Raw genomic sequence first — 18,304 nt, 5'->3', positions numbered from 1 at the left:
TTTTTCATTAAGAAATAACGAGGTATCACAATGGCTTCTCACGTACAGCTCACAGCTCCGTTCTCTGTGCTCTAGGTATGTAGAGAATATGTTTTGAAAAGCACCTGGTTAAAAAAGTCAACGTGAACATGGTGCAGGTGAATAATGGTGCCATGTAGTGAACTGCACCCTCACATAAAGCAGCACAGTGTCAGAGCTGTGGCTCCCATCCCATCGCCGTGGATCTCCCAGCAAGAGACACACGGTGCCACTGCCCCGCTTAGCTCTGCTCGTCCAGCTGACAGTGCCCTGCTCTGCTCTGATGGAGCTGCAGCTGCGCCAGCTGGGGCAACTGAGTGCAGGGCCCGGCCTGAGGCGGTGCAGAGCCAATGGGGACAGCAGGCTCCTGCACGGCCCCAGTGGTCCCAGCACGTGGCCCTGCAGCCACCAGGGAGATGTGGCTCAGCATCTGCCTGCGGACCTTGGGAAGAAGGTCCAGGTTTATAGACACAGGAAGATGTGGGACTTCAGGGCTTGGCTTCTCATTACTGGTATGACTGCAGTGATGGGAAAGTGGATCTTTGAAAGGGCAACCTGCAGAAAGCCTCAAATTCTGCCTTGGTCAAACGAGCAACAGGACCAGACCTGGGTGCAGGTAGCTCCTCCTCGGTGTGCAAGAGGGGTAGGACGCCAGCTGGCAGGCTGGATGCAATCAGGGAGCGCTCTGCCAGGGGGGTAGTAGCACATCAGGTGGGCATTGGGCCCACGCAGCCTAGTGGGGAGCAGGGCTGGGCTCTGCCGGGCTATGCTGTGCAGGACAGCACTGATACTTCTGGTGGGTGGTATGAAGCCAGGGAGCTGCTAAGTGCCCCAACAACCACAACACCAAAGCAGGAAGGATATAGCCAGGGATGCTTAGGTAGCCCCAGCAAGCACATTCAGAAAATAAGGCTTTTTAATTAATGGGGTCAAGAAGAGCTCCCCAAGCAGCCTGCCTGGGGCACTGTGTAAACCGTGGGGCTGCCTCTGCCGCGTGCACAGCTCCTCTGCCTCTGCTGCGAGGTTGTGCAACACAGTGAGTACCCTCCTTGGAGAGCACCTGCAGAGCTGCAGCACGGGGGGATGATCACTGCACCAGTGCTCCGGGCCCACTGGGCTGCAAGCAGTGCAGAATAGCAGCAGTGGGTGCAAGAGCATTGCCTGGCTGTTAGTCTGCACGCAGGAGTTGCCAACACGCTGTTTTATATATATCAGGTAATGTTTAACAATGGAGTGTTATTGCTATGCATCCATTTCCAGTCTAATTATTAAGCTTTTATGCGTCAACGTTACACATTGCTTGTTCCATACAGAGCATGTAGGTGTCAGCAGTTACATTCCCAGTCTATATGTGTCCACGTACAGAGCTCTGCAGCACAATGTACAGCTAACCGCTCCAACTCACGGGGAGCTGAGCAGCGCTGAGCAAATGCAGTGATGGCGCACTGCCCTGCGCTGCAGCCAGGGCTGGGGGCAGCTGGGCCCCCTGTGCACATGGGCAGGGCAGGCACTGCCCGGGGCTCCCTGCTGCTCCGTGAGCTCAGTGCACCCAGCAGCATCCCACAGGTCAAACACAGGAGCACCGCCTTTCTGGGTTTTGGGATCATTTAGACCTCGTTGAGCATTTTATATAAATACAAAGATTAAAATAATTTATTTCAACATCATTTCTATTACAATCATACAGTGTTTTCCCTTCAAAGCAAGTGCGTTATGTGTATACATATATATAAGTGCGTATATATTGTACTCTAGAGCTTCCCCCCTTCAGGAGCAGCAGTGACCGCAGTGCAGTGCATGAAACCGGCCCTACCCAGCTCAGGGCTCCAGACTCTCATGGCTCTGCTGCCTCCCTGCCCATTCAGGCTGCCATGGGGTGGGCAGAAGCCACGAGGCACTGAGATGGGATGTGCCCCTCGAGCTCATAGCTGATGGCTGAGAAGGGGGAAGGGTCCTGCAGCTCCCACAGGGTTGCTTCATTTACATACTAGGCACTAAAAATGCTGATTGTTAGGAAGATATTTACAGAGAACGGGGGTACTTACACGGCCTCCCCTTTCTAATGCTCAGGTTGGTCATGAACAACATGATTTTATCAGTAGCTTTATAATAAAAATGCGACACGCTCTGTGTATCAGGATTGTCTAGGAACGAGGGGGAGCGAGCTGTGCAAATCACAGCACAGGGACGCACAGAGATGTTTTACCCTCTCTCACATTAAAAGAACATCGGGACGTGCTCTCAGCAAAAGCACTCAGAGCCCGGGAAGAGCAGCCCTGTCCCAAGGCCAGGAGGGGCTTCACCCACGAGATGCCAGGTTGTGCCTCACCCGCCGCCATGCAGTGTCCTTCTGGGAGCACGGCCAGACGCCACTGGGGCAGCACTGGCGGCGCGGGGGGGCCCTGCCACCTGAGTTGGACACTTCTCCCATTGGGTGCCCATCACAGCCAAAGGGCAGCACGAAAGCTGCTCGCCTCCTGCAGAGCTGATCACACTCTGGGGTTTGATTTCACCGTCTGGAGAGCTGGCTTGGGATTGTGACTGAGTCTCCTAAAAGCGTTGTAAGGTATAAACACCGAGCTACAAAAATAGAGACCTCTGGCTGCGTGGGCACTTTGCGGGCTGGAGGCAAGTGATGGTTCAGAGGAAGGGCGATGCTTTCCCGGGGGTTTGAACTGCGCGCGAGGGAGGTGGGCTCCAATAGTTCGGACACTGCAGGCAAAGCGTCATCTGCAGCCTCAGCTCCTAATGGGGCTGCGCTGTGGCCAGCTCTGCCCTGTGGGTGGCAGTGCACCAGATCCCGCTTTGCCAGTGGCTCGCTGACATGATTTTAGTCTGTGGTGAGAAAACAGCAGCCGGCTGTAGGTGCCAGTGAGGAATACGGCGCCGGCGCGCGGACACCCCGTGCGGGCGATGCGGGTCGCAGCCGCGCTCCGGCGGGGAGCGGCGCCGGGTGCCGCAGACGGGCACCTTTCAGGCTGGGGGAGCCCTGCGGCAGCCTCGTCCCAGCCTCGTTCCCTCGTTGCCCCTCGGCACGCCTCGCGCAGCGCTGCCCCAGCACGCTCTGCACGGCTCAGCCCTGAGGGCGCAGCGCGGGCCGAGAGCAGAGCGCCGCCTTCCCACCCCCTTCCCGAGGGACGGCGACGTCGGCTGCCGCTCGGCACGGTGCTCCAGGGTCAGCGCCTTCCCAGCCGCTCGGGCCGCGCCCGCCTCCATGCTTACTCCCGGGCGCGGGCACCGCGTGGCCCGGGCCCCGGCCGCTTGCCGGCCTCGCCCTTGGCTGGTCGAGCCCCGGCTACGGGCTTCTGCGGCGGCGGCTGGGGCAGCCGTTGCGCCCGGGGGGCCGCGGCAGCGCCCCGGGGCTCGGCGGGGGGCTCCAGCGGTGACTGGCGCTGCGGGGCGGGCGGCCGCGCCGCGTAGAGGAAGAGGGCCGGGTCGGGCATGGCGTCGTGCTCCTCGCGCGCGGGGTCCCCGGGCCGGGCGCCGACCCCGGCCGGGCGCCGCGGATGTACCCTGTGGCCACGGCGCGGCGGCCCGCCCTCGGCCGGGGGCTGCACGGGGGCCGGCCGCCCGCCGCTGCGGGGGCCCGGCAGACGCTGGGAGGTGGCGTGCAGCTGCAGGGAGAGGTAGGCGGCCGCTTCCGTCTGCTTCTGCAGCTCCGTGTCGAGGATGGTGACTCGGTGGCTGCGCCGCTTCAGCTCCTCCAGGAAGCGCCGCTCCTTGCTGCGGAGGCTGGAGCGCAGCGCGGCCACCAGAGTCTCCTTGTGCCGCAGCTCCTTGCGCAGCTCCAGGTTGTCCTTCTCCTTCTCCTGCAGCTGAGCCTCCATCGCTCGGCACTTCTCCTCCAGCTCCCGGTCCAGCGCGTCTGTGGGGAGGCAGCGGTTAGGGGAGCTTTGCTCCGTGAGCGGCGCGGCTCCCGGCACGGAGTGGCCGAGTGGGGTGCCGGCGTGTCCCAGCCGCGCCGTGGGGGGCGGCGTGCTTCTGGGAGTCGTGGTTCCAAAACCGCCCGTGGGCTGCCCAAGCAGAGGCTCCCTCCCAGTGCACGCGGCCCCTTCCTGTCCCCCTCTGCATGGGGACGGTTTCAGGCTGGGAGAGAAGAGTAAATCCCGGCAGTACTGCCATCAGGCCAGCGCGTAGGGTGTTGCTGCCCTTGTGCCAAGAGACTGAAAAGCCAGATTAGAGGACAGAGAATGCTGATCTGGGATTACCGGGCAGTTGGGCCAGGCTCAGCTGAGCACCTCAGCATAAATACGTGCACGTGTGTAGCTGTTTTTCTGGGGGTGCATGCACACACGTATATGTATGGGCACACAGGAGCCCATATACCTGAAGCTATTTTCCCTGCTGCTGTCCTTGCTGAGCATGCAGGAGGAATCTGAGTTCTTCTGCACAGGCGCTGCCAGCTGCAATGCGCTCCCCATGCTGCCTCCCTGCTCCGAACACCTGACCTGTTCGGCTTCTTTCTGCACTGCAGCAGTCACTGCCAGGCACAGGCCCTGGCAGGACATGTTTGAGCAGTGGTGCCGCAGCGAACAGCACTTCCCCACAGCTCCCAGCCAGGAGTGGGGACTGTGCCCTCCCTGCCCCAGCCTTTCTGAGTCACCCAGCAACACCTGGAGATCGGCGATTTCACACAAGCCCTGCCTGTCACTCCTGCACACTCTGCACCGCCCTGCCTGGGCCGTGTGGGCTGCTCCACTGCGGCTCCTGCTGCCCGCAGGAGGATGGCACTGGCTCCCACCCACCTATCCCACCATCCTGTACATGCCAGTGTCCTCTGTGGAACATGAGCACGAGCTCAGCACCAGGCCAGGTGCCCACGTTGGCCTGAGCCCCTCTGCCAACCCCCTGAGGGCCGGGCACAGGGAGTTGTGGCTTCAGGCTGCCGCCTTTCAATGAAGAGCGTTCTCAGCTCTACGAGGAAAGACACGCTGTTGGTGTGGGGACTCCAGGGATGTGGCACCACGCGGCATTCCCTGCACTCCACCATCAGAGGTGCTGTGAAGATGTGAGCAATGTGGGGCAGGGGGATGTGGTGGAAGGCAGCCGCTCAAGCACAGCCGGAGGGGTGGATGCACAGCCCTGCACAGCACACAGCATGCCCAGGCGTGATCCCGCAGCTTGCAGAAAGCTCTGCCTGTTGTGATACACATTGCAACCGCTTTACAGCTTGGGCTCTTAAGTGCTTTCTGCGAGGCAAAATGTTTTATAATGAGATCTTAAGGGAGGAAGCTGCACGCAGTAATTATTACATGAGTGGTATTTGAAGAGTGATCGTTTGGCGGCATCTTAATTTAGGCTGTTGCCCCATAAATGTAGCAAATGGGATTGTACTCTTTTGGAGCTGTTAAGGCAGCTTGATGGCAGCGCCCTGCGGGTGGTGCTCTGCAGGCGTTGGTCACTGCCAACACCGGGGAGGCAGGGAGAGAAGCCGAGCCCCCGGCACGCAGCCATGGCATCGTGCTGGGACGGCCAAGGGATGGGGTCTGGCTTCAGGCCAGAGAGGAGGCGCAGGTGCTCCCACAGCATCCTCTGCTGGGCACGGCAGCTGGGCAATGCTGGGCCCGGACACGGGGGAGGGACGGGATGAGGGCTCGGTGCCACGCAGCTCGCCGTGCTCCCGTCTGCAGCCTGCAGCCGTGCTGAGTGCGCCAGGACTCTTCTGCCCCTTTTTTTTGGATCGCAAGGAGTTTTTTTCATGGGATGTAGTGTTATATAACGTCACTGGAAGAGATTCCGAATTGACCTCCGAATGCCCAGGACAGCGCACAGGGGTTTGGGGCTCACTGACTGTCTGTGTTTGCTTTCTCCCGGGGCTCAGGGGTCTGCAAGCTTTGAGTCGCTCCCCGGGGATCTGCAGTGCCCCTGCGGGCTCTGTGTAAACGGATTAGCAAAGCAAACCCGAGGAATGCTTGCTTTCATATGCAAACACTCACTGGGGCATCGGCACTCAGGGCCTCCTATCCGAGCACAGAGCCCCAGCGATCCTTCAGACCGGAGTCCGCGTCCGCCCGCTGAGCCCCCCCACCCCTCGGAGCACTGCGGCGGCCCCGCGCACACTTACTGCTCTCACCTTGCTGGCGGGCCTCCAGCTCCTTCATCTCCAGGTCGTGGGTCAGCTCTGGAAGAGAAACCAGACGGCGGTGAGACGCGGCGCAGCGCTGCTCCTCTGCCCCTGCGAGCGGCCGCGTAGCGGCAATGCGGGCAGCAGCGCCGGGCGGCGCTCCGTGCTGGGACTGCTCTGCAGCTCTTACCTGCTGAACCATTTTCGGCGCTTTAAACCAGGACGAGAACGGAGCAATGGACTGAAAACAGACCAAAGCTAAACTGCCGCCTGAAGTGTTTCATCATTTACTGTCCGCAGAGTGATCTCTGCCTCTGTGCGTGGTGCCAGCAGACCCACAGCAACCACAGCCCCACGGACCCTACATAATTTCTCAGCGAATATCACAGACCACCAAACCACCAGCAAACGGGAGGAGCGGAGGGACAGCAGCATTCGGTCACGCCGGAGCTTTTTGTCTTCTGAGTATGAATTTAAACGGTTAATCTCTGCCCTACATTTTTCTTTTAATCTGCCTTCGTGTTGACTCTAATCCCCATCACCTCCGCCCTGAAACGGAGCTCTTGGCTGAGGCTGCTCTGCTGTCTCTCTTGGAAAACAAATCTGTGGTGAGAATGCAGAGTAACGGAGAATGTAATGCAATTTCTGGAAAGCTTTCAGCACTCCTGCCTGCCCCACGGAAAATCAATGGCAGCTGTGTTATTTTACTGAAGTTAAAATAATGGTTTGGAGTCTCAGAGAGATTCCAAATGAAACCTAAAGCCGTCTCCTGCTGGAAAAGATGTTGCTGCCTGCACAGTGATGCTCAGGACAGGGTCTCCACTTGTGTGCTGGGGTCCCAGTGCCTTGGAATCCCTCCCTGTGTCGTTCTCACGGCTGGCCCCACATGTGCTCCCCTTCCTATGGGTGGGTCAGGCTCCTGTGTCTCCACTGGTGCTGCGGCCACAGGCAGCATTTGCTGTGATGCCCTCTCTGCACCATGTGGTTCCAGCAGAGGCCATTGCTGGGCCCCGCAGCGCAGAACCCCAAAGCCCAGCACCATGTGGAGCCCTCATTGCCACCAAGGCAGCGCAGCTCTCCTCCTGCTGCTCTGCTAACGCTGGGAATGTGCTAATTATTGCCACAGCAGCTGAGCTCATCTTCCAGTAAAAGGAGAAACAGAGGAGTCTGAAAGGATCTATTGCTATTTCTGCTGTGTTTATACTTTGCAAATAAAATGGGAGTGGGAGGGGAGCCAGCACTGCTGTAACGCAAGGGTCCTTCCAGCAGATGAATCACTCTACGCTGCACTTTGCTGCGTTTATCTTCCTGCAAAGCCTCCAACCGAGGATGTTGCACTGTGGGGCTTTACTGGGGTCGGCTTCCCCTGACCCCATGGTGTAACTGTGGGATTGCTATCCCACTGTCCTGTGCTGGCAGTGCAGCAGAGGGCTCGGCGGGTGCTGCAGTCCCTCCCCAGCTGTCGGCTCTCCTTTGGTGCACAGCTGTGAAGCAGAGCTGCAGGAGGACAGGTACTGCTGGCGGTGAGGCCACTGAGACACCAAGGTCATGATGCAAAAACTCAAGGTCACAGCAGCACATCCAGGTGTAGCAGTGAGCTTCATGCCTGGACTGGGCAGGAAAGTGCTGACTGACCCATCTACCTCCCTCGTGCAAATGAATAGCAGGCAGTGGCACTGCAAATACATCCAAAGTCACCTCGGAGCTACATAAGAGCTTGGACCCATCATACCCTGCAGATGCAGAGCCATGTGCCTCAGGGATGGGGCATAGTGTCTGTTGCAAGCAGCAAACAGGACAGAGCCATTGCTGCCAGGGCAGCTCAGAACCTCCCTGCATGATTTATGCCTGAGGGTCCTCTGGCCTCACGTATGTGGAGAGGCACTGATGGAGCTATTAAAACAATGAAATGGAACAGCAAAAGCTCAGAAAGGATGGGCGGGAATAGACAATTTTAGAAATGCCCTCATGTCTCTGTTTCCCAGGAATCAGTGATTAGGAGCTGGAAGACAATGAGTAATTGGCCAGGCTGAATTACTGACAAGAGCCACTGGGGTGGATTCCTGGGGCTGGCAGGAGGATGGAGGGGAACTGCCCCAGCCCAGGAACCCACGTTCCTCCAGTTCTGAGAGGGACCCACAGCACAGTCCCATGCCCGCTCACCCCATCGTTGGTGGAGTTCAGCCATTTTCCTTCCCTTGGGCAAATGGCATCTGGGAGAAAGGGGGAACCAGTTCTGTGTTTTAATAATAGGACTGTCTTTGAGGGCAGGTGGGCTGTGCTGGGCTCCCTGTGCCACAGAGCCCAGTGCTCACCTGAGCAGTGCTTCTGCAGGCGGAGGATCTCCAGGTGCAGGCCGTGGAGCAGCTCCATCTGCTCCTTCTTCAGGAAGGCGATGTGCCTCTGCACACTCTGGATCTGGTGCTCCAGGGACACGGTCTCCATCGCAACCGAATCTGCAGCCCACGCCTAAGGGAGAAGAGAGGGCCTGCAGTCAGAGCACAGCTCGGTGGGTCACCCCAGCAGCACGAGCCCCATGTCCTGCGGGACACAGAGCCCTGGGCTCTGCAACCTGTGCTCCACATGGACGTAGCTGCAGGGCAGCAGCTTTGCACACACTGCCCCGCAGGACAGCACCCACGCTTCTGTTTGGTCTCACTGCCTCTTGTTGCAGGGTTGGGCTGAGAGCCCCAGCACTGCGAAAACAGAAAATGCACCATACAAACCCTTCTATTGAATGGGCTCATTTCTGTTTTAAGTTTGGCCTTAGGAAATCTGCCTCATCACTGAGCAGAGATACACCTGGGGCAGGATCACCCCTAGGAACCACACAGCGGTGATTTCAGTTGCTCAGTGATCCCCACATTGCAAAGCAGCGACTGCAGAACAAGATCCAGTGCATGAAAAATACAGTATGGTCTGTCCAACCCAATCAGCATTACATGGCAGGAGCTCAGCGCTGCCTCACGCTGGGAGGGTCAGCGCCGGGGCATGGAGTTCAGCAGCATGCAGTGCTGTGCGCTGCCTACCCACATGGGGAGGGAAAAATGAACCTCTGAAGGACCCTTAGATCTTGGAAATATCCCTGTGCCGTGCACCAAGCTCAGGAAGGAACCTACAGCAACCCACTGCAGAGGTCAGTATGAGTTTTGCCAGCAAAGCCACAGCACAGCAAGCGCCGTCCTGCTGCTGGGAAGCCAATCCACATTCGTTTGCTTCTGATTTTCCATTCCTTTCCACAGAAACTTCAGAAGTAAGCAAATGTTCAGCTTGTGTTTACAGCATGCCCAGCCCTCTAATGCAAGACATTTTAAGCTAATTCCTACACCCTATATCAAATCAAACTCCATTTAAGCTTGACTCCAAAGTAAGCAATTTTGGCAGCAGCTCTGGCTCAAAGCTTTATTCTTGCTAAGGCATCTACACGTATGTGAAAACCTCGAAATCGGGGCTCCACTTACTCTGCCTTGCACAAGGAGGAGGGGGTGCATTCAGGCCCCAGTGCCTGTGCACTTGGGGCTCATTCCTGCTGTGGCCATTGCCCCACTGCAGCCCCAGCGCTGGGCCACTGCAGGACCCGTCCCGCAATGGATTCAGGTGCTCTGCTGGCACATCCTGCACAGCTACAGCCACTGTGTCAGACAGAGAGAATTTTTAGCCCCCTCCTTCCAGCCCCCATACACTGTGCTCCCGGGGTGCTGCACGGTGGGGGAGGCTCTGCCCGTGGGGGTGCTGTGCGTCCTGCAGGCACGGGGCCGGCGCAGCTCGCAGCCTGGCTGGGTTTTCCACTCAGGTGCTGCTGCTCCACCTGCTGCTGCTGTGCTGCAGCAAAGCCCCCAGCCGGGGGGCGGATGGGGCACGGGCAAGGCGTCCGGAGCCAGCCGGGGCGGCGCATGAGTTCCCCGTTGCCCGCAGCCCAGGAGCGCACCTCGTGGCAGCAGCACGTCCTCCCCCAGCCCTGAGGGTGGGGAGGGGCTGTGGGAGGGCCAGGCTCGGCTTTGGAGCAGCTCCTTTGTGGAAGTGGTGGGACCTCATCTCCGGGTGGTTAGAAAGTAGGTTGGGCAGAGCCCCGGAGGACACGCGCTTCTATTTTCAAGGGCTTTGTTCTATCTGCTCGAGCTGTTCTCGGTAGAAATGGCTGGAGTTCTGCCACTGAACTTTCCCTCTCCTCCTTTAAGTGGAAAATTATCCTTTTCGTAGCAATGATTTTTTTCTCCTTAAAATCAATAGTTAAGTAATAAGTTGATAAAAAAAAAAAAAAAAAAAAGTTTTTGGGAGTTAAGGTCTGCTTTGTCTGGTTTGGAAGACAAAAGATCTGTGTAGTTGACCTGTGTGTTTAAAAACAAAACCGAACAAACAAACATAAAAACCCAAACAAAAACCAAACCGTGGTTTGTCTCTGTGGGTCCCAAGCCCCTCATTCCATGAGGCTGATTTTTGGACCCACAGAGCCTTGGGCAGGGCTCTCCTGGCAGCACGCGTGCTGCTCTTCTGATGGCTGAGAGGAGCTGTGGGGCCGCAGTGGGGCACGTGCACATGGAAGCCCCGACGCCTCTGCAACAGGTAACGATGTGAGAGCCACTCACTGTTAACGACATCATGGAGTCTCAACAGCATCTGTAAGCTGTTTGAGCATTTCTAATGTTATCAGAAGGGAACAAATGAGCTTGCTGGAGTTATCTGCACACATTGCCCTAAAGAATTTCCAAACCCAATTCTCGGCAACCATTATTTTCCCATCATTGCTTTTGAAGTTGAGCGAAGATTGCAACGGCGTTTTGAGCATTCAGTTTGAAGCACTTCCTTTGGTCACTGCATACAGCAAAATCACTTGGGAGCTAATGAGGATGATGTGCTGCTGGCTTAATGGCACCTCGTAGAGCCTTCACACCTTCCAGCCAGCACTGCCCACGCTCCTGTGTTGACGGCTTCACAGCCCCAGCAGGTGCTGCAGAGCGGCTCCCGCATGGTGGAGCAGGGCACGAGTCAGGGCATGTGAGTGCTGCTGCCCTGGCGGATGGCACCGGTCTGCACCGAGCAGCAGAGGGGCTGGAAGTGGTCCTGCTACCGCCCCTTCCCTCACCACTGTGGCTGTGACTTTGCCTTTCCAGATTCTGAGTTGGCACCACGAGTGGTGGTGGAAGACTGCACAGAACCATGTACTGCGTGGCCCTGGGGGACGAGTGAGAGCCTGCAGCTTCGGGAGGTGATGTCATGCGGCATAAAAGCCAAGGGTAAGCGATACTCCCCTTTGGTTTGAAGGATGCTCTATGCCCTTGTTGCTTGTAGCTGCACATGTGCACAGAGGGCCAGCAAGGAGGCAGCAGCCCACTGAGGGTGGCTTGTGCCCCTCCCAGAGGGGGCACCTGCAGCCCAAGCTGTCCCCTCCCTGCAGCTCTGTCTGCATTGCTGTTCTGCTGCAGGCGTCAGCTCCACTCGTGCCTGGGACTGCACCAAAAACAATTTGCCACCTGATCTGCATAGAAGAAGGCTGCACTGGGAGGGCAGTTCTCAGCAGCACAGGCTGTGCCTATCTGCCCTAACAGAGCCCCATGGGGTTGGGGCTGGCGGTGCTTTTCAGACAGCACCTGGATGCACAAAGGGCCCTCCTCAGCCGGGCGCTCCTGGGTTTTGCAGCACCTCAGGGTGCTGGGTGCCATGTGAGATGTGCTGCCTGTTAGCATCACCAGACATCCCAAGGACTTCATTCCGTCACAGACCGGCTTCCAGGAACGAGCGGCCCCTGCTGCCCCTGCAAAGCCTTGAGCATAGGACTCCCAGTCTCCTCCTTGGAGACACAGAGAGCCTTCTGCAAGGCATTTGGGATCTGACATTTAGCGTTAAAAATGACTTAAGCACCTGGTGAGTTACAGGAGGTTTCTGAATTGCTCTTGCACTCTGGCTCACATGAACTTGCAAAAAGAGAAGGACTGAAGCAACTTCCTGAAGTAACTTTAGTTACAGGTCTGCAGATTTGCTTCCAAGGTAAAACAGTACAGAAGTCTGTTAACTGGGATCCCAGAACTTTGACCTAAGGAAACAGCCTTGGTTCCTGATGGTGCATTTCAAAGGCTGATGTGTACGTACTGCATGTCTGCACATCCCAGCACAAAAACTGTCATACCAAGACCCAGCCCCTATTCACATAATCACTTGGCCAGTTACCTCAGCAGTAAGAGGGCATAAACAAGGTTTGCAGGAACAGGTCGATAATTCCTCCAGCCGTGGTTCCCCTCACCATCACATGAAAACAGACTCAGGAACAAACACTGATACATATCAGAAATTCATTCCATTCCTCTTTATGACCGCAAAGAGTTTGAGGGCGTTGAACTTTGCAGCAGTGTCATGAAGCAAGCACGTCTTTAAATGTAAGGAATGCATGGCAAAGGGAAGATGGGAGCTTGAGAAGGTCACACAGGCAGTGACAGCGCCAGGAATAGAAACTAGAGGTGAAATCCCAGCCTTGGGAAAGTCAGCGGGAGCCTTCCTTGATCTGAGCAGAGCAGAATTACACTCAGCGTCCTGTTTGCTATTCATTATCTAACAGTATCTATTCGGAGATAAAATCAATAGGAGGAACGTTGATTATAAATTATTGTGCTTTCCAGCAATTCCTTGCACACCGCTGCCGGTCCGACAGCCAAAGCTGAGGGTGTCTCTGGCTGGCAGACGGCGGCGGTCAGGCCGTGCTTTGCCGCTGCCCGCAGGGAAGGAGCCGCGGCCGGGGCTCAGCTCGGGGCAGCGCGCGGCCCTGAATCAGCGCTGGGAGTCGATCACGACCTGAAGCGGGCGATCCCTGCTGCGCGATCCCGCACTTGGGGAATTTCGCAGCAGCGCCCTGGGGCCCTCGAGTTCTCCCGCGGCCTTAACCCTGTGGAGGGGGCCGACCCCGGCGACGCTTCGGACTGCTTTTCTGCGGCAGTCGCCCGCGGAAGGAGCGACGCGACGGACGGCCTCGCTCGGGGCGCAGCAACTTCTAGAACGGACGCGGAGCGGGCAGCGGGCAACTTCGGGAGGAGGAGTTCCCCCCGCAGCCCCCGCCGGGACGCGCCTCCTCGCTCCGCAGCCCGGTGCCGCCCGTTCCCCCGGTGCCGCCGCCCCGCTCCGGAGCTCGATGCCCGCCGCGCTCGGCTGGCCGCCGCCCGCCCTCTCGTCGGCTCCGAGCTGCGCGGGAGCGGATCTCGCCGAGCCCCGACCGCAGCCGTACCGCCCGAGGGCAGCGCCCGGCCCCCGCCCCGCCGCCGCGCCGCGTTACCTGGGGGGAGCGTCGGGGCCCCGCGGGGCGCCCGCTGGGCGTCATGGGGCGGCCGCGCCGGGCCGGGCCGGGGCCGGGGCCGGGGCCGGGGCCGCGCCGGGCTCCCGCGCCGCCCGCGCTGCCTGCGGCGGCCCCGCCTCGCCCGGCCCGGCCCGGCCCCGCCGCCCGCCGGCAGCCGCGCCGTAAACAGGCGGCAACGTGACCGGAACTGGGGAGCTCCGCCGGGGCGCCGCGCCGGGCCGCCGTCGGGAAGGGCCAGGCCGAGTCGAACCTCTCGGCGCCGAACCGAACCGAGCCGCACCGGGCCGCGCAGCTCCGTGCCGCGCCAGGCGCCCGCGGGGCAAGGCGGCTCCGGCAGCAGCGGGGCGCGGCGAGGCCTCTCGGGGGCCGGCCCGGCTGCGGGGCATCCCCTGCGCGCCCCGGGCCCCGCGGGCTCCGCTCCCCGCTTCCCAGCTGCGCTCCGCTCCCGCCGCCGCTGTCCGCGGTGCTGACGGCGCCCGCCCGCCCCCGCCCGGTCCCTGCGCGCCCCTGGCTCTGCCCCGCGCCTTCTGCGGGGACCCCCGGCACGAATGCGCCCTGCAGCAGCTGCCCGCTCCCCGCAGCCCCTCCCGCACGGCTCGGAGCCCACCGAGCCGTTTCGCAGCAGGCCAGGAGCCCAGGAGGAAAACCTGCGGTGTTTGTGCTTCCCCTGACTTGTTAGTGTTAATGCAATTCAAGATGTGTGTGGGGTAGCGGTGGCTTCAGTAAGGAAACTGGTAGGGAGACACTGTCAAAAAAGAGCTTTCTTGACTCTGTGGTCAGAGTGATGATGTGAAAAGGTTTACTCATACGGTTGGTAATTCTTCACGCCCTTTCATTTGTGTCATCCCGAGCAGCTGGGGCTCCACTTGTGAAGATAACTGCATTCATTGTGTCTCTCTTACAGCAGGGGAAGCTGAAATGTGGCCTGTTCCATGTCACATGGCACTGTAGGAATAGAGAAATGGTAGAGTCCTCCCATCAGCTGACAGCCTGCTGATCTGCTCCCTGCTCTGAAAGCTGCTGCAGAGTGCAGCGTTCCCAGGCAGGCACCCGTGGGGCTGGGTTGCCGTCCTCACCTTAAAGCTGTCCTGTTCTGCATAGGGGAAGCTTCAGGGTATCGGCCCCTGTGCACAAACAGCACGTGAGCGTGTTGTCAGGCAGCCCACAGGATATGATTTGTGGTGTCATTTTGTCATCCCACTCCTGTCTCCTGTCTGGATGTCTGAGACCCTGACCGAATGCCTGCGCTGTGCACAGCACTTGGACTCTGCCATGGGAAATGGTCTTGCATTCTGCCTGCAGGTAGACAGGCCCAGGTTCAGCACACTGGGTCTGTAACATCCCATGCTTTGGGGGAGGTGGATTTGCAATGAATTATTCAGACAGTGGTACTAAAGGCCACAGCCAGCACAACCGAGAGCCTCGGTGCCTCCTGATGCTCCCCTGTTCACACAGATTCCGGTGTGGCCTTCCTCTAGACTTATTGCCTCTTAAAACACGACTTCTTCCTGCAAGGACAAGTTGTTATGAGGTGAGGGATATTTGTATGAATTAGGCTTTCTTATTCAGAGAAGCATTATCTCATTGGGGTTGCCCCTCACCCATTTGTAACCATCAGTACTGCCGGGCTGTCCTTTGCCCATCCCAGTCCCCTTGCTGTGTGTGGGAGCGTGGCTTTTCAGTGCCTCCCTGCAGCTTCCCTAACCCACGTCTGCTTTAGTAGAAGTGAATTACAGTGGCATTAAGTGGGACAGGGGAGGGTGGTTCTGGACTGCATCATGTTTCACCAGATCTGTATAGTTTTCATTGATTTTCCAATGAATAAAACAGAAGCCTGCAGACAATCAAGGTCAGGCGTTTGGGGACAGACAGCTGCCTCTGAATGAGGTCATTGCTCCAGGGCACGGCCGTGCCAGCACGTGAGGGCAGTAGCAGCGCTCAGCATCCAGCAGGGCTGTGGCCAAGCAGCTGCCCTGCAGCAACCGCCCTCCAGCTGGGGTTGGGCTGGGGGATCTTCAGAGGTCGTGTGAGCCCCTCTGGTTCTGTGGCTCTGTGAAATGACGAAACAACAAAAATGAGGGGATGTGATGAGTGGTTATGGAAGCTGGCAACAGCGCAAAGAAAATTAAGTGCAGCATGCTCACTTTTATGACTGGAAGAAGTGAAGGTCTAAGGGCAAGACAGGACTGGGAGCAACAGTAAGAATTCAGATACACTTCTGAAACCATAATTTGATGATGAGGCCACACGTTCAACTAAGATGGGACGATACACGGGTCAAATGAAGAAATAGAAGAGGAACAACGAGTTTGGAAGAAGGCAAGATACACGCGCGATGCACGCGTGCTATTTATAATTCTGAAGGGCTCTCCCATGCGCTCACCCTCCTGTACCGAGCTGGTGCAACGGCCGGGACGTGCCGGTGCGGTCCCGGTGCAGCAGCGCCCGCCCGCGGTCACCCCGCGCCCCTCCCGCCTCGGATGCTGGCTCTGCTGCTCCTGCGGGCGCTCTGTGACCCGCACAGCGGCGGTTGGTGCCACCATCTGCTGGATGCACCCAAATCTGCCCACCGAGACGCCTTCTAACGGGAGTGCGGCAGCACTCTGCCTCCCGCCGCCCCCCGCCCTCTCTGTCCGTTATCCCAGCGGTCCGGGGCCGCCCGCAGCAGCGCTCCATTCCCCGCGGGCGATGCGGGGCTCTGCGGGCGTTGTCCGGGGCGCGGCTCCGCAGCTCTGTGCCTGCACTGCCCCCCGGCGGCTCTCCGCACTGCCGGCCCTCAGCCCCGGGTAAATTGCTGGAGGAATTCTGTAAGTATTTCATTTAAAAACTCGAGTTTAACTTAGCCTCACGTACTGCTTTTCAGCTGAATTGGAACGGTGTGTGTGCGTGCCTGCTCGCTGCTTCGAGAAACTAAGCTCCTTAAAGCAGTGGAGGGCTGAAAGCTTGAGAGTTTGAGTAAATTTATTATCAGCTCAATGTTTTCAGCGGGGTCTGACCGTATCTCACCTGCCAGGTGTCTGCTCGAGCTGCCATTGCGCCAGCAGCTGCTCCTACACGGCCGAGCGGAGCTCTGGGCAGCCCCAGCGTGGGGACCCGCGGATGGATGGGAGGGCTGGCACCAACCTCCCCTTCGGGGCTCTCACAGGAGATCTGGAGGCAGGACACCCCTTTGGAGAAACCGCTCTGAGTGCGGTTTGAACCTCTTCGGAACGATACCCCATTTGTTCCCTAAGCACCACGGCCCGCCCGACACCGACGCCGGTTCCAGGGACCGCGGGAGGAAAACCAGCGCTCAGAAGAGCGGTGACGGGCGTTCTGGAGGAGAGTAACTCTCATCTGACGTTCCTGCGCGCCGCGCCGTTAGCTCCTATGGACATCGGTACCCGACGGAGCCCTTCCCGGAGGTTCGGGCCGCAGCCCCCGGGGGAGTTCTGCGGACCCCGAGGGCTCGCGGCGCTCGTTGCTTCAGGCGCTCGGGAGGCGGGGCGGCGCGTTGCCCAGCAGGCACAGCGGTGCGCCGGGACGGAGCGCCGTCTCCCGAAGTCCGGTCTGCAAACCGCGGCTCCCGCGGAAGCGTTGCTGCGCGGCTCGCGCCGCTGTCCCGCGCGGGCGTTGCGTAACGCTTTGCGTAACTGGAGCGGCCTCGCGCCGACCGCGCGCACCTGGCGGGGGGTTCCGCACCTCCCTCACGGCCGCCCCGCCTCACTTCACCCTGCGGCGTGGATTCCGAGCGCGGCGGGGCCGCCCGACGGCGGCATGGCCTCGGGCAAAGCGGCAGGGGAGCGGCGCTGGGAGCTGGTGCGCTGGTGGGTGCGCGTGTTGTGGCCGCGGGAGCGACCGGGAGGGGTTCCGTAGGGTCGGTTCGGGGGTCGCTGTGCGTGGGGTCCTGAGCTGTGTGTGTGGGGCTGTCCCGGTGCCAGGACGGGAATCCCGGCGCCTGGGGAGCTCCGGGCGCTTTGCCGCGTGCGTGCAGCCCCGGCAGTCCGGCACCGAGTTCTGCGGCGCTCCGGGCGCACGGCGCGGCCCCGCGCGGGAGGCACAGCTCCGGGCTGCGGCTGCTTGGGCCGCGTTCGACATCTGTGTAGCCGCGGAGGCGGGAGGGGGTCGGAGAGCTTCCCCGTCCCAGAGCTTTGTGGTTTGGGGAACTGCCTTCGTCCCGCGCGGAAGAAGCGTTGGCACTGACGGCGATCTGCTTCCGCGCGTGCTCGGCTGTTGTAGCTGCACCGGGAAAGTCTCGCGGACGGGCGCGGGTGCTTTGGAGGCATTGTGGCTCTTGTTAGGGGGGCAGAGGTACTGGGGCAGCGGTGGAGCGTGGCTACCCGCTGTTTCCTTTCGTGGATGGAACGATGGCAGCAGCCTGAGCCGCTGGGGCAGGCTGACATTGGGAACGAGCTTTCCTGTGTCTTTGCATCTTTAATTGTATAGTTTGTGACGTTCGAGGCGTGTGACTTTTGAGCAGGGCGCTGTAGCCGTGCCAGGCTGTGAACGGAGCGGCTCCGGGGGGTGACGCAGTGCTGGGAGCGGCCCAGGGACTGCCCCACGTCCGGGGAGCGCGGCTGGGGCCGGGGCTGGGATAGGGGCTGTCTGACAGCCGCCGAGGAAGGGAATCATCGGAGGATTTTTTTTTTTTCCCTCTCCTTGGCAGCCTAAGTTTGCACTTTTTCTTGCAGACTTAGACACAAAATGTTGTGATGGCTGCTTGGCCTGGCTGTTCTGCCATCCCTCTTCACCCCCTCCTCTCTTCCCAAAAGATGTTCTGCTTTGCGTGTTGCTGCTTTTTGCAGCAGTATCATATGCAGGAGCTGTCAGAGATCATTAGGAGACTGTAGTGCCCTCGCTTCCATCTTCCAGGAGAATCAGCAACTCGGTCTGTCCGGGGCTCTCTGGGATCCTTCCTAGCTTACTTCTGCCAGGAGCAGCTGCAGCTGTGCTGTGCCCAGGCA

General features: G+C 59.3%; 2 protein-coding genes across 5 annotated transcripts in view; one reads left to right on the top strand and one right to left on the bottom strand.

The window, feature by feature from the left end:
• Positions 1 to 1,642: 1,642 nt before the first annotated feature.
• Positions 1,643 to 13,407, bottom strand: CCDC92B (coiled-coil domain containing 92B). The gene is made up of 4 exons (XM_052689052.1): positions 13,341 to 13,407; positions 8,398 to 8,551; positions 6,092 to 6,139; positions 1,643 to 3,883 (listed from the first exon to the last, which is right to left on the bottom strand). Exons 1-4 carry the CDS (start codon positions 13,383 to 13,385, stop codon positions 3,237 to 3,239), a joined length of 894 nt encoding a protein of 297 aa, XP_052545012.1. The 5' UTR covers positions 13,386 to 13,407; the 3' UTR covers positions 1,643 to 3,236.
• A 3,653-nt stretch (positions 13,408 to 17,060) lies between these two features.
• RAP1GAP2 (RAP1 GTPase activating protein 2) overlaps positions 17,061 to 18,304 on the top strand; it is a 48,761-nt gene continuing 47,517 nt past the window's right edge. Inside the window, exon 1 of one of the 4 annotated variants that reach the window (XM_052688513.1) lies at positions 17,061 to 17,167. In XM_052688513.1, coding sequence (XP_052544473.1) covers positions 17,118 to 17,167 — 50 coding nt within the window. In that variant the 5' untranslated portion in view covers positions 17,061 to 17,117. The remainder of the gene's footprint in view (positions 17,168 to 18,304) is intronic. The other 3 variants (XM_052688512.1, XM_052688515.1, XM_052688514.1) reach the window with 3 other exon arrangements.

Source organism: Tympanuchus pallidicinctus, unplaced genomic scaffold (genome assembly GCF_026119805.1).
Source record: "Tympanuchus pallidicinctus isolate F22 unplaced genomic scaffold, pur_lepc_1.0 scaffold24, whole genome shotgun sequence".
In the NCBI taxonomy this organism is placed as follows: domain Eukaryota; kingdom Metazoa; phylum Chordata; class Aves; order Galliformes; family Phasianidae; genus Tympanuchus; species Tympanuchus pallidicinctus.
This window is presented reverse-complemented; position numbering and strand designations above follow the sequence as displayed.